Below are 16113 nucleotides of genomic sequence, written 5' to 3'. Positions count from 1 at the left end.
TTTTATTTTTATTTTTAGTGGTTGGTTGGTTTGGGGATCTGAACCTGAGACCTTGGTGTCATAAAGGCTAAAAATTCTCATGTAAAAACTATGATGCTTCAACTAGAAAAAGAAAAAAAAAAAAATCTGATGTAACTAGGGGCAATATAATGAAAATGAGAAAGGGCACTGGTTAGCTCTTGAGAGACGAGTATGTAACGGCTGCGCGCGCACGCACACACACACACACACACACACACACACACACACACACGCGCGCGCGCGTCTCTTTCTCTCTCACACACACACTCACTCGGAATCTAACGTTGGCCCCACCATTATTATCCTCTGCACCTTTCTTGTTCTTTTTAGCTGCTCCTCCTACAGAAACTTGGAGAGAAAAGGAGAGGGAAGAGGGAAAGGAGCGGGGACGTGCTTAAGCAAAAGTCAAGGGAGCTGAAGCAGCTCTGACAGGAGGGAAGGGGTGAGAGGAACTCTTGAGGTCCTGTCCCCGCCTGCAGGCTCCTGCACCACAGACTTTATGCCTCTGGGCCTGTTTCCATCAACTGGTCAGCCACGCCCTCTCCCCTTCCCTGCCAAATCCAAACCAAATCCCAGCTCCTACAGACAGTGTGGTGACCTCTGTGACAGCCCTGTTTCCCTCCTCAGAACCCAGCGAGTGCCCAGAGATGAGCAGCACCACATTGCTTGCTGTGTGCTCATTTCTCTCTCCGTGTTTCTCTCCCTCCAACCTGACTGCCGGCATTATGAGGGTCGGCTGGATGAAGGTCTTAGACACATCTAATGCTCTAAAAGTCACTGGGGAAAACATCCACAGAAGAGACCAAAGTCCACAGAAACAGGAGATTTTCCCGGGTTGTCACAGCTCCGAGTCAGAACTCAAGTCTTCCCCATCGCTGGCTGGATGGTATTTCTCAGACAGAAGGTTTCCCTTCTTTCAACAGTTATCACACTGCAAAACATTGCCCTCACCATCTTAACAGATGGATTGCAACACCCCTTGTGATACTGTGATTTATAAGAAATATATATTTTGGTCTTCATCACTGGTTCCTGGCACAGAGTTCCTGAAATCCTTGTAATTTCTGAGCACTAGGGGTGCTAGGAGCATCTTCTGTTTTAATATTTGGTCTTTGACCCTGGTTCCTGACACAGAGCTCCTAATCCCTTGGAATTTACTGGGTGATAGGAGCGTCTTTTGTTCTAATGGAGCAACTCATTAGAGGTGGGCTCCTGGTTGGGGCTGGTCGCCAGAAAGACCAAGTCATGATTAGAAGCTTGGAACTTTCAGCTCCAACTCCCGATCCTCCAGGAAGGGGAGAGGTGCTGGAGGATGAGCCGATAACTGAACATGCCTATGTGTTGAAACCTCCATAAAAATCCCTGAACTTTGGGGGTTTGAAGAGCTTGCAGACTGCTGAACACGTGGAAGTACCTGGAGGGTTGTGCCCAGAGAGGGCATGGAAGCTCTGCATGCCTTCCCACATACCTGGTCCTATGCATCTCTTCCATCTGGCTGTGCATCTGTATCCTTTATAATAAATGGGTAAACATAAGTAAAGTGTTTCCCTGAGTTCTGTGAGCTGCTCTAGCACATTAATCTAACCTGAGGAGGTGTTCATGGGAACCCCAATTTCTAGCTGGTCATTCAGAAGCAGAGATCACAACCTGGGGCTTGAGACTGCTGTCTAAGATGGGGGAGGCAGTCTTGTGGGACTGAGCCCTCAACTTGTGGGGTCTGTACTAACTCTAGTTAGTATCAGAATCGAATTAAACTGCAGAACACCAGTTGGTCTCCACCGAAGAACTCCTTGGTGTGTAGGTTAAAAAACCCACACAACTGGGTCACAGAAATGTATAGTTCTGTGTTGAGTAGTCCCATTTCCCACACAACCCTTCATGACAAAAACGTTCAACAAACTAGGACTAGAAGGGAACTCCCTCAGCTGTATCAAGAAAATCTATGAAAAGCCCACAGCTAACATCATATTTAACTGATAAGGAATAAGACAAGGATGTCAGCCCTCGACACTTCTATCCAACATTTTGCTGGAGGTTTTAGACAGGGCAATTAGGCAAGAAAGATAGATAAAACATATCAATTGGAAAGGAAGAAGTAAAACTATATTTGCAGTTGACATGATCTCGTATATAGAAATTCACTATAAAACTATGAGAACTAATCCACAAGCTGAGCAAAGTTGCAGGATATAAGATCAATATACAAAAATCAACTGTATTTCTATATACTCGCAATCCAAAAATTAAGAAAATAATTCCATTTACAATAGCACTAAAAATAATATTTAGGGATAAATTTAACAAAAGAGGTATAAAACCTATACTCTGAAAACTACAAAACACTGTTAAATGAAGTTAAAGACCTAAATGGAAAGTCATCGCATGATCATGGTTTGGAAGACACCACGATCATGGTTTGGAAGACACCATTAACAATATTGTTAAGATAACAACTCCCTAAATTCACCTACAGATTCAATGAAATCCCTATCAAAATTTCAACAGCACTTTTTACAGAAATGGATAAGCTAATCTTAAAATTCATATGGCATAGCAAGGGACCCAGAATAGTCAAAACAATTTTGAGAAAAAGAAAATTGGAGAATTCACTTTCCAATTTCTAAACCTATTACAAATCTACAGTAATCAAGACAGTATAGTACTTGAGAAAGCCCAGAAAGAAGCCCCTACATCCATGGTCAACTGATTTTTGACAAAAGTATCAAGATCGTTCAATGAGTAAGGAACAGTTACTTCTACAAATGGTGCTAGGACAACTGGATATCCACATGCAAAAGAATGAATTTGGATCCCTACTTCATACCATACTCAAAAATTAACTCAAAATGGGTCAAAGACATAAATGTAAGAGTTAAAACTATAAAACTCTTATGAAAAAAACACCTGTGTAAATCTTAGTGAATTTGGATTAAGCAATGATTTATTTAAAATGAAACCCAAAGCACAAATGACAACAACAAAAACCAGATAAACTGGACTTCATTAAAAGTAAAAGCTCTTGTGCTTTGAAGGACATTATCAAGAAAGAGAAAAAGATAACTCAGACGGCAAAAAGTGTCTGCAAACCATATATCCAGAATTACAAAGAATTCTTAAAACTCAACAATAAAAAGACAACCCAATTTAACATGGGGCAAAGGATCTGAATAGACATTTCTCCAAAGATATACAAATGGCCAATAAGCACATGAAAAGTCGCTCAACAACATGTCATTAGGGAAATACAAATCAAAACCACAATGAGATACCATTTCACACCCACTGGGATGTCTATAATAAAAAAATAAATAAATAAAAAGATAATAAGTGTTAGGGAGGAGGTGGAGAAATTAGAACCCTCATACATTGCTGGTGGGAATGTAAAATAGTATACTCACTTTGGAAAACAGCCTTGCAGTTCCTCAAATGATTGAACAGAGTTACTATATGACCTACTCCTAGGTATATTCCACTCCTAGGTATATACCCAAGAGAACTGAAAACGTGTCCACACAAAGACTTGTATGTGAATATAAGTATTTATACTTGTATATGAATATAAGTATCTATAGCAGTATTATCATAATGGTCAAAAGGTGGAAACAACCCAAATGCCCAGCAACTGATGAACAGATAAATAAAACATGGTATATCCTTTACAATAAAATACTTTTTAGCAATGAAAATGAAGTGGCAATACACGCTACAACATAGATGAACCCTAAAAACATTATGCTAAGTGAAAGAAACCTGTCACAAAAGGTCACATATTGCATGATTGCATTTATACGAAATTCCCAGAGTAGGCAAATCCACACAGACAGAAAGTAGATTAGTGGTTGCCAGGGGCGAGGGAGAGGTGTAAGGAGGTAAGTGACTGCTAATGGGTAGGAGTTTTTTTAAGAGGTGATGAAAATGTTCTAAAATCTATTGTGGTGATGGCTGTACAACTGTATAAATATATACTAAAAACCATTGAATTGTATACTTAAATAAAACTGTTATTAAAAAAATATTACCCCTTCCCTACCTTTTAGTGACCTCTTGGCATTTCTTTACAGTTTACAAATAGAACAGGGTCAGAAGAGACAAAAAGAACTATAAAGAAGGGAAGTAGGGAGAGAATCAAATTGTATGTCCTAACCTTTTGGACAAGGGTCTGTGGTCCCATCTTACCTGCGTCAATGGCACATGGGTAATGGTATCGGAAGGAGCAGCCTTTGTTGTAGCAGCCCAAGGTGGCGCCTGCCTCCTGGCAGTGGGAACATTTCTGAAAAGAAGGAAAAAGTCAGGCATGTCAGAATGTCAGATTCACCCTCTCCTCCAAGCCTTCCCTGGACTCCACTGGTTAGACCTTAGCACGTTTCTGTGGTTGGAGGAGTCTGTGGTGGCAGGATGGGCCGGTATATTTCTAACCATCCCTTACTGACCACACCATGGGTAGAGATCCAGCAATAATGTTCTAGGCCTGGCCTCACAAATGTTCTCAAATCAAACAGAACAACATAGTGAGGCGAGATAAGCAATCCTGCACTGTGGTGGACACTCCAGAGGGTGGGGCCCCCGCTCCATCTCTGGTGTCCTATTGTCCACCCACCCACACTCTCTGCCAGGCATTTCCTTGCTGCTATCGTGAGCCGCCTGAAGATCTTGCCTGTTTACTTCTGCTGTGGAAATTTGGGGTAGGGGGACAGGCTACAGTAATAGAGTTATATATAAAACTTTTAGAATCAAAAGTGGAATTTGGTTTCTAGTTCTTATATTTGTAAGAAAATTTTATTCTTATTTTTGATCTACTTACCCCAAATGCCCAATACAAGTATATATTTCCCTTTTCAGAAAATATGGGCTCCTGCATGCAAGTGGTATTTTTATACATAGATCATATTTTAGATGCACTAGAATTTCTGGCCAAGTGAGACATTATTCTGTAATTGAGATGCTCCTCCTTATATAGTCAGGTTTTCTTAAGTGGGGCATATCTCTGTCATCCCTGTGATGTGGCTGCTGTGAGCGCTCATCCTGTCGACATAAGAAATATGTGTTCTGTCAATAACCATATTTGTAGACTTCAACCACATGTGGCCCTACTGAGGAACAATGCAGACTCTTTGGGTGACTGAGGGCCACCCAGATAAGGCAAACCACAAGACAAAAACATATTCCTGCTTCTAGGAAGAATAAAACAAAAGTGTTCCCTATACTTGAGCTGGCCCAAGCCCCCCAATGCCAATGCTGATAGTAAATTACACTAATGCCAGCAACAGTGAAGCCTGGGTGCTTACCATGTGTCAGGACAGCTGTAGCAACCCACAAAGATTAACTCACTCAGTCCTCCGAGCTACCCTACCTGGTAGGTTCTCCTAACGTCCCCACTCTACAGATGAGAAGATGCCTGAGGCACCAGAAGGAAGTGACTTGTTCTGGGTCGGAGCTGAGATTCAGGTGGCCACCCCTGGTGACCTCCAGAGACAAATGGGGCTGGAAGGGGACTGTACGACGAGTCCTTCAAGAGCTTCGTCAACCTCTGAGAAGACTGAGACCCTTCTGGGTGCCAATAAATCAGTAAATGTTTGCCATGTGCCCTCATACTTTTGCCAAGAAAGAAAAGATCACTTGGTCTGGAGTAAACCAAGGACAGTTAACAGCCTTCCTGGTAGCCTAGACATTATCTACTTTTGTCAGTGCCAAAGAACATCAGCAGGAAAAAAAGGACTTGCCATCAACCTGAAGGAAGGAAGTGTAGCCACCCTGCAGACATGCCTGCTGCCTTTTTCTCGATAATGGAGCCGTTAACACTCAGCTATCCAGAGGGCTTGTGCTTCAGGCCCTCCCCGCCCTAGGGGTCAATCTCAGTTAGTGGTGGCCATTTAGGAATGGGTGTGTCGGGTATTTCTGGAGTGTGCAAGAGAGGAACAGGCCATCTTCTCACTAAAGCTCTGCAAGGACAGGACGGTGGGATCTATGGCAGCCATCTTATCATAACAAGGGGACAGCCCAGAAAACAAAGCCAACCTGCTGAGGACAGCAGCGTGATTAGAAGGAGAGACCTGGACCCATCAAGACGCTGCCGGGCACTAAATTAACCAACCCCAGAACTGCCCTATCTCCAGACTTGTTTAAAAAACAATAGCAAAACTCTAACTTTTTAGTTTAATCCTGTAACTTACAGTCAAAATATCTGAACTGACACAGGAAGGGACCTACTATTGGAGGCACTGCTGTAGAAGGGGTAAGTAGTATGGGCTCTGGAACCTAAGTAACTGCCTGGTAAGTGACTTGACCACTTTCTAGCTATGCCTTCTTGGCCAAATTCCGAACCTTTATTTCCTCACCCCGTGAATACGGGACTAACAACAGCGTTCACTCTGTAGAGGTGTTGTGAGGGTTAGATGTGTCAACCCAGGTTTAGGATAGTGGCTGGATCAAAAGTGCTCAGTAAATGCGACCCAAGATGGCCATGTGCTACACACAGCCTAGACACTCTACACAGACCACCTCATGAAAAGTAACCCACAGAGCAGGCCTTGCCAGCACCCCAGGTCACAGATGAGGAAAGAGAAGACATGGAACTTGGATCTGAACCATGTCTTTTTCCTTCCTTCCTTAACACCTGCCTCTCTGTCCCCTGCAGGGCTTCTCAAAGCTGTCTGCTCTGAACCAGCCCACAGACCACATGTCCCATCATTCTTGTGAAGAAAGTGAACTCACCACTCACCAGGAGTTATATCAATAAAATAATGCTTGCTTCTTTCAATTAAAAAGCACAATTAATTCACTACACTGCATAAAAGGCGGAAAGACCCTGCAGGGTATATTTGGGCCTTAGAGAAAAGGCCTTAAAGACAGTTAAAGTGTGGTCCCTAGACCAGCAGCATCTGCATCACCTGCGAACCTGTCAGAAATGCAAACTCTCAGGTCCTACCTTAAGCTATACTGTAACGAGTCCTCCAGGTGATGCTGGTGCATAATGTAGTTTGAGGACCACTGGTCTAGTTCAACTCCCCAGCTTATTAGATACAGAAAACAGAGATCCAGAGAGATACAATGACTGGCTGAGCTAGGATTCCAAGTTTCTGGAGAGTCATTTGGTGCTTTCCCCACCATACTTCTGTCCCCTACAGATTACGGGGTGTGGTAGACAGAGTTACAGCCCCCCAGAGGTCCACCTGAATCCCCAGAATCTGTAACCTTACACGGCAAACGGAACTTTAGCAATTGTGATTAAATCAAGAAAGGGGCGAGTTTGCTAGATTATCCAGGTGGGCCCAATCCAACCACACTGGTCCACAAAAGCGAAGAAGCTCTCCCAGAGGGATCAGAGTCACAGGCTTTAGTAAGATGTGATGATGGAAGCAGGGCCTGAAGACAGAAGAAGGGGCCAAGAGCCAAAGAATGTGCGTGGCTGCACAAGCTGGAAAAGGCAAGGGAACAGATTCTTGCTTAGAGCCTGCAGAAAGGAACACAACCTGGTTGACATCTTCATTCTAGCCCAGTGTGACACCTATGTTGGACTTCTAACCTACAGAAGTATAAGATGACAAGTCTCTGCTAATGTGTTATAGCAACGATAGAAAATTAACACATGGGGATTCTGCAGCATCTTATGAGAAGCAACTGTTCATTTTCTTTTTATGTTCTTCAACATAACAAATTTCTCCTGCATGGAAACACCTACAATTCCACTCATTAAAAAAAAATATTCATTTATTTTTAATTGCATTGACTTCTCATTAGTCAGATTTTGGTACCACGAGATCACTGAGGAAGGGACAACGGGTCTGTCTTTGATGTCCTTTTTTCTAGTTGAAGAAATAGAGGCTAAAGCAAAGTGACCTGCTGAAGATTACATAGCTAGGAAGTAACAGAACTTAGAACTTCAGCTTTTTTTCCTTCCGAATCCCAAGTTCAATATCCTTTATTCTATGGTATTCTGTCTTCTAGTCCCTTCATTCACTCAATATTCAACATTTGAAAAGTACTTCTTATGTGCCAGATGTCAAAGAATATAAAAACTCATCTCTATAATATCTTCCATATCTATTCTCCCCTTCTATCCCACAAATCAATACCTAGGTTAGTAACACTTCCAATTAGATTTTTATTCTTTACTTTTTAACTGAAGAAACTATTTGCACTATTATTCTCCCATTCTGCAAATAGCATAGTCACTACATAGCTAAATGTCCTTTGTTTTTGACTACACTGTTACAAGTTAATGATATTCACTCCCAGGACAGTCAAGACCATACGATACTGCTCCCCACGCAAAATGAGACACAATGGGGGCTTCCAGCATGGTTTCTAAACCAAGATACGTTTTTCAAACAAGTGATAGCCCAAACTTCTGATGACATAATGATCTTTTAGTAATGAAATTTTCATTCGTTATGGAAGGGAATAAAAGCTATTTTTAAACGACTCACAAGGACCTTACATTTCTTGATATTGTAAACTCGGAAAACAAATTATAAAACATATTATTAGTTTTGGGCATATTTAAACAGAGTAGCCAGACACCCTGTCTCTTCACCAGCCCTTGTCCCTGTGTCAGAGGCAGGGCTCTCTGACCTGAAGTGGCAATCTACAGGGGCAGAATCAACTAAGATCTGTTTGATGCTTATCTGAGTGAACCTCCAAGGGATAATTCTGCATGCCTCTTCATTCACAGAAATGCTCTTTCCTATGAGATGTAACAGCGACCTGAATAATCACTCTGTTTAATGAGCATCTTGGAGCAGCCTCAGTGCGTCAAAGCATTTGGGTCACAGTATTATTAGTTCGTCGATGACAACCGGTTCTGTGTGAACTCTGCAGACTTGGACATCACACGTTGTATCACTACTGTTCCCAGATGGCTTTTATCCAGCACTGCACATACTTTTTTGCTCATGCTGACAGTAGCTACTTACCTGTGTTTGTCCACCTGCCCTAAAACTGTGAGGCTCATTCCTGCATCCCCAGGGCCAGACACACTGCAGGCGCCATAGATGTGGGCTGATGGAATGAATGCAATGTCTGACAAATTTGAGAGCTTGGGGAAAACTAACGAGGCTACTCTTCAATATGATTAAAAACGCTGATGTTATTAGAGCTTAGAGAATGTGGAACAAGGTATGTATTAATTTTTGGCCAACAGCAATGTTTTTTATCCCTTTTAATTATGCCTCCTCTATCTAGGACAGAAGGCTCTGCTGTCCCAGCTACCTACTCCAGCTATGTGGCAGTGGTGTGGTCTACATACAAGTAGTGACCCTTTAAGGCCTGGGAGCATCTTTCTTTCATTCAGCTCTGCATCCTATCAATTTTCTTTCAAGATCACATCAAGGTGTTGGCCAAGGCAATACATATATAACCCTACATGTTAGGTCCTTACTTCCTTAGAGCCTGACAAGCTCCTGTGTTTCCTCGTGAAAGCTCATGAGCCTGGCTGGAGCATTTTGCTGCTTGTCATTCTCACAAAGACTCGGGAGAGGGCTCTGACGCCAGCCTCTGGGACCCACATCACAGTCCACCTTGGAGAGCCAGAGATGCTGGTTCTTCTTACGTCCACTTACTCATTGCTACTAGAGATATAGTGCACAGACTGAAAAGTTACACCTACATCCAACAGATGTTCTACCAAAAGTGCCAATTTCAGAAACAATCCATGAGACACAACCTAATAAATTATGATGATACCAGTATAAAAAACATCAGCCAGCCAACTATGTTAGCAGCATTTACTGCATAAAGACTAAGTGTGTGGGGCCGAGCCCGTGGCGCACTTGGTAGAGTGCTGCGCTGGGAGTGCGGCGACGCTCCCGCCGCGGGTTCGGATCCTATATAGGACTGACCGGTGCACTCACTGGCTGAGTGCCGGTCACGAAAAAACGACAAAAAAAAAAAAAAAAAAAAAAAAAAAAGACTAAGTGTGTGTGCTTAAGAGACTGGTTCCAGGTCTGCCTGGCTTTTTAGAATAAATGTGGTTGATCTAATGTGAATATCATCCAGGTGCACAGCAGCACAGGGCTAGCAGAAAAAGAGGTCAAGAGTGTCAGCACATGTGTGAAAGACAAAAGTCACCACATCGATTTTATCATCTGTAAAATGGGGATAATGATATTTGCTTTGCCTTCCTCATATAGTTATTGTGTGAAACAAGTGAATATTTTGGGGGGGGTGGGGGGGAGATGACCAGTAAGTACTGTGAAAGTGTTTTATAAAATAGAAAGTTATATAATTGCTAGGACTTATAGCACATACCAAGTAGAGTCTTTTAAATTAAGACAAACTAAGTTAAAAGTTTTTTGAGGGAACTATTTTTTCTCCTGATCCTGGATGGGCCAGGACTCCTGCTGTCACAGTCTCTTTGTATGTCTAGTTGCTACGTGTATGTTTCAATAGTATTTCACTTGCAAAGGTGTGTGTGGATGGTCGGCTCTTGGCTAAACCTCTGAGTACTTCACCTCTTAGCTACAATTTACTTTTCCTGCACTTCCCTTCTCAATTCTTCTATCCTTCACCAACGCGGATGAATGGGAACTGTTTTTAAAGTTTTCTGAAGCATTTTGCATTGGAAGGAAAGGTGTTAAATTAAATGGAGACTAAAATTACACAAAACCACATGCAAATTAAATACTAGCAGGAATTCAGAAGCATTGAAAACTACCAAAAAAAGACACACTGAGCACAACTAGAATGAGAAGTGCTCGTAGGCTCACCTACTACACTCCACAGACACTGCCCCGTGTGTCACATGGAGAGCAGCGGTGAGCACCAGCCACCTGCCGCGTGTTCCCAGCCCGTCCCTGTACACTCGTGTTAGAGTAATCTGCGGCAGCTGCTTCTGGGCCCCCTACTGCCGCACAGGTCTGAGGCCCAGCAGATGGTACTGCTCCTCACAACACACCTAGAGCCTAACAGCTCTTCTTCTTTGCCTCCTGGGACACAGTCATCTGCTTCCTATCCAAATGAGCAGATGAAAATACACTTGCACAAACTTTCTTTAATCTGATCATCTTTCAGATATAAAAATAACCTGGAATAAAATCGTCTACTTAGACCCTCATTCCTCTCCCATAAAATCCCAATCAATAAGTGGCTCTGCTGCTGACCCTGAGAAGGCTTTCTTTGGGAAAGCCTTTCAAGCCACATTATAAACCTATAATAAATGTCTCTGGCTAAGTGAGGGGGGTTTGGGTGGTGGCTGGCCCTGGAAGTGGTGAAAAATGCACAGGAAGCATGGCCAAGGTCAAAATCTGAGTGCAGCTGCTCCAGCAGAGTCTCCCAGTTATATCCCTGGCCTCTGTTCTGATCCACAAGGAAAGCCTGTTCTCTTAAATTCCTTCCTAGTGTCTTTGTACCCACAGGTGGGATCAGCCTGTCTGCAGTTTACAGTGAAGTTATGATGCTTTGAATCAGGCTAGAAGGCTTGGGATTAAAGGGCTTTCCCCCTTTGTTAGCGATGTCCTTCCTTGTCCTTCTACACTTCATCTGCCAAACAGTGGACATCAGAATTTAGCCATAACCTTGAACAGATGAAGAATATATTTAGAATACACATATTTTCATACAATGGGTTTGTTCATTTTATCATACAGCAAGCAAATAATGATTCTAACACATACACCCTTTTGTTGCACTGAGGACCATCTGTTGTACCTCCATCAGATGTAAAGGTAAGCACTGGCAAACAAAGGTAAAAAAACCCAGGCTGGTGGTGCTTTACAGAATCATGAAATGCAAGCTATTCTATGAAATATAAAGAAAGCATTTTTGACTTCCTAATGAGCTATTCTTTGGGACTTTTAATTTGCTTTATTAACATGTCAATTCTGAGTCCACAGTATAAAACTGCAACGTACAAAGTGGAAACCTGGATTGAACATGGGAAGGTTCGTAAGAACTTGACCAGTCTGGTCATTCAGCTCAGTTTTCTCCACTCTTTGTCTTTCCCTCTAACGTGTGCGTTTCTCTAAAGGTTGTGAGAGACAGTACGAACCAAGGGCCTTCTATTCTCAGTGGTCTTTCCTTATGAGTTGATGGTATAAATCTCAGAAGTGCAATAATCTTTTCTTTATACTCATTCAAAAATTTTTCTTGCACACCTACGTGCAGGGGCTGAAATACGAAGCCAAAGTTCACCAAGTGTCTGCCCTCAGGGAGCCCACAGAGTGGACTGGGGACAAAGCAAAACCTAAATGTGACATAAGTAGTACTTTAGAGCTTAGAGGTAATGTCCCCAACCTAGTTAAAGAGGTCAGGAAAGCATTCTTGAGGGAGTGTTGCTTGAGCTGAGTCGGGAAGAATGAGTAAGAGCTACTGGGGGAAGGCATGGCGTCCAGGGCAGATGAACATGTAAAGGTGTAGGGGACTGACACAATGCAGCTTGATGCAGAAGGGGTGGTTAGCTGATGAGCAGGAATGTGGAGCCAACAATAGTGTTGCTGGGTTAGGGAGGATGGGATGATTGGTGGCAGAAATGCACACAGAAGCCTGTATTTAGACACTCTGAAGATAAAACCGGCAGAAGCTGATGATGACCGACAGTCCTGGGGTCCGGGAGGTGGGTTGCAGTGAGCCCAGGTGTTTGGTGGTGTAAATAGGCACAGCTGAAGGGGAGCCCTGCGGGCATCAGTGCAAAATAATTCTTTTTTTTCCTCCCCTGACCGGTAAGGGGATCGCAAACCTCAGCGCCACGCTCAACCAGCCAGCGCACTGGCCATCCCTATATAGGATCCAAACCTGCAGCCTCTGGCGCTACCAGCGCCGCACTCTCCCGAGTGAGCCACGGGGTTGGCCCAGTGCAACAGGATTCTGATGAGTTGAGCACACGTGTGGCACTTACTCCAATGTGACTTTCTCTTGGAAACATTGCATTTACAGAACAGAATGTTTTGGACTTAAAGGAAAATCTCAACTGGAATGGTCAGGAATGGGTTTTACTTTCAAATGACATTTTCTGGGTAACTGAAGGTAATGGTAGAAATCCTTTAAGGAACACAGTCTATCACCTTGCTACAGTAAATAAGCTCAGTATTTTGAATTAAACTGAATATCTTCCATTGCCTCAGAGTTATGATTCTATATTAAGAATATTCTGGTAAGACACTAGGAAGAGACTAAGCTTTATTAAAGTGATCCCAGGAGATAAACTAAAACTTGCTTTTAAAAATAAATCTTTGCTAGCAAGCTTTTGTCCATATCATTTTGTTTCTCCTAAAGTAGGGTGCAGGAAAAAAACCAAAACAACCCAGTTAAAGAAGTGTTCCAGTTAGTTTAACTGACATCTACTGTATGCGTCTTCCTTATATTCAGTGGGACTTCTTCCTTGGTTTCTACCTCAAGTATAGGCAGTCTAAAAAAGGATGAAGACATAAAATGAGAAAAACAAAGAGAAAACTGGAGTGGAGAGGAGGCTCCTGGAGTCCTTCGCTGGAACTGGCTGTTCACTGCAGCACTGTGGATGTGGAAGAGCTACAGAGTTGCTCCACGAGGGAAAGAACTGATACCAGGCCCTGTCTCTCACTAGCTACAGGAGGTCGGGTAAGTTAATTTCTTTAAGTCTTGATGTTCTAAATGGTAAAATGGGGATAATACCCAGGTGGGGAAGAAAAAGAGGGGAGGAAACTTTTGTTATTTAAGGACACTGATGAGGGGAGAAAAAAATCTGAGTATGCTTAACAATGAAGAAAAAGAATATTTTAAAAAGGAGAGTTAGTTCATTCCTAAGACCTCCTGTACAACAACAAGGGGAAAAAAAAGTACCAGTAGCGATCCTTAGTCAATTTCTGTTATTCTGCATTCCCATGTGGATGGATGGCCCTTGTAATCGCAAGGCCCTCTGAGCTTATCTGAAGTGCCATGGGACATTGGAGACCACATAAAGCACCGACATCCAGGAGGGGCTAGCTTTTAAAACAATCTAATACTAGTGATTAAGCTAAACTCCAGAATGTTGCTGCTTATACAAACTCCTTGTGAACATTTACCTTTGTCTATTTACAGTACTATTAATATTTTTTTAACATTTACTTGTACATATTTGTAGGGTACAGAGGGTTGTTTCAATATCTGCATATACTGTACAATGATTCACTTGGGGTAAATAGCATAGTTTTGTACCCATTAGCCCACCACTCCCACCCTACCTGCCTTCCTGGTCTCTGGTAACCATTATTCTACTCTACTTAGAGTATGTTTCACAGGTCAGGCACAGTATTTAACCACTTATTCCCCACCATCAGTTATTCATTTTAGTGCGCACACTTCACTGATGATAACGTTCTATGAACATGTGCGAGTGTGGCAAGTACTGGTAATAATTTCTACCAAGGTGTCCACAAAGAGTTCATAATTACCACACTTGGAATGAATTTCAACTGTGTATGTGGTAGGCAGAGATACTGGCCACTCACTGTGGGTTTCAACTGTTCTATCATTCTTAACACTATAAAGCTACAGTGACCAAAACAGCATGGTACTGGCATAAAAACAGACACACGGACCAATGGAACAGGACAGAGAACTCATAGATCAATCCATGTACTTAAAGCCAACTGATCTTCAACAAAGGCACGAACAACATATACTAGGGAAAGGACAGCCTCTTCAATAAAGGATGCTGGGAAAACTGGATATCCATACGTAGAAAAATGAAACCTCGTATACCAAAATCAACACAAGATGCATTAAAGACTTAAAATATAAGACCTGAAATATAAAATTCCTAGGAGAAAACACAGTGGAAACACTTCAGGATGTAGGACTGGGCAAAGACTTTCTGAATAAGAATACAAAAGGATAGGCAACAAAAGAAAAAATAAATAAATGGGGTTATACAAAACGAAAAAGCTTCTGAACAGCAAAGGAAACAATCAACAATGAAAAAAGACAACCTACAAAATGGGAGAAAATATTTGCAACATCCACATATTTAATATTTGCAATATACACATCCAACAAGGGACTAATATCCAAAATACAAAAAGAACTCAAACAACTTAAGAGTAAAAAACCAAATAATCTGATTTAAAAACGGGCAAAGGAGCTGAATAGACATTTTTCAAAGGAAGACATACAAATGGCCAAGAGTTACATGAAAAAGTGCTCCCTATCACTAATCATCAGGGAAATGCAAATCAAAACCACACTGAGATATCATCTTACCCCAGTCAGACTGTTTATTATCAAAAAGCTGGAGAATGACAAATGCTGGCAGGGATCTGGAGAAAGGGGACCCCTTCTACACTGTTGGTGGGACTGTAAATTGGTGCAGCCTCTATGGAAAATAGTACGGAGGTTTCTTAAACAACTACAGATAGAACTGCCATAGGACCCAGCAATCCCACTACTGGGTATACATCCAAAGGAATGGAAATCATCATGTTGAAAGGACACCTGCACTCCCATATTTATCACAGCCCTATTGACAATAGCCAAGATATGGAACCAACCTAAATGTCCATCAGCAGATGACTGGATAAGGAAAATGTTGTACATACACACAATGGAATACTACTCAGCCATAAAAAGGAATGAAATTCTGTCATTCACAGCAACACGGATGAGCTTGGAGAAAATTATGTTAAGTGAAATAAGCCAGGCACAGGAAAAGAAATACTGCATGTCTTCACTCATAAGTGGGAGCTCAAAAAGAAAGCGAGAAAGACAGAGAGAAAGAAAAGAAAGAGCAATAATATACTGAACTTGCAGAAGAAGACAACTATAGTTATTAGAGGTGGGAAAATGGGAGGGGGAGGGGAGTTAGTGAGAAATTGGTTAATGGACACAAAGAATGATTATGTTTTGTAATGATGAATATGCTAATTTTACTGAACTGATCATCACATATTGTATACGAGTATTGACAGTCAACTCTGTACCCCATGAATATGTATAATCAATCATGTTTCAATTAAAAAAATAAAATTTACATACTAAAGACAATTTTTTAAAAATTCCATCATTCCCTAACTAATTCTCCTGGGTTTACAGTTTTCAGGTTCAGCAATAATAAATTTAGGGAGGCAATATAAAACAATGTCTCAAATAAAATGCATCCACTTGCCACAATTTAATTTAAAACCAGTCTTTGTCCCCATTCTAGAT

General features: G+C 41.9%; 1 protein-coding gene across 1 annotated transcript in view; it reads right to left on the bottom strand.

Annotated features, from left to right (window-relative positions):
• The window catches only part of TCF20 (transcription factor 20), an 86653-nt gene that overhangs the window by 11314 nt on the left and 59226 nt on the right, over positions 1-16113 (bottom strand). The window contains exon 3 of the mRNA XM_063075674.1: positions 4198-4291. Within this exon, the coding sequence (XP_062931744.1) occupies positions 4198-4291 (94 nt within the window). The remainder of the gene's footprint in view (positions 1-4197; positions 4292-16113) is intronic.

The sequence above is a fragment of the Cynocephalus volans genome, chromosome 12 (genome assembly GCF_027409185.1).
Source record: "Cynocephalus volans isolate mCynVol1 chromosome 12, mCynVol1.pri, whole genome shotgun sequence".
Lineage (NCBI taxonomy): Eukaryota > Metazoa > Chordata > Mammalia > Dermoptera > Cynocephalidae > Cynocephalus > Cynocephalus volans.
Note: the sequence above shows the minus strand (reverse complement) of the source record. Positions and strands in the feature narration are given on the sequence as shown.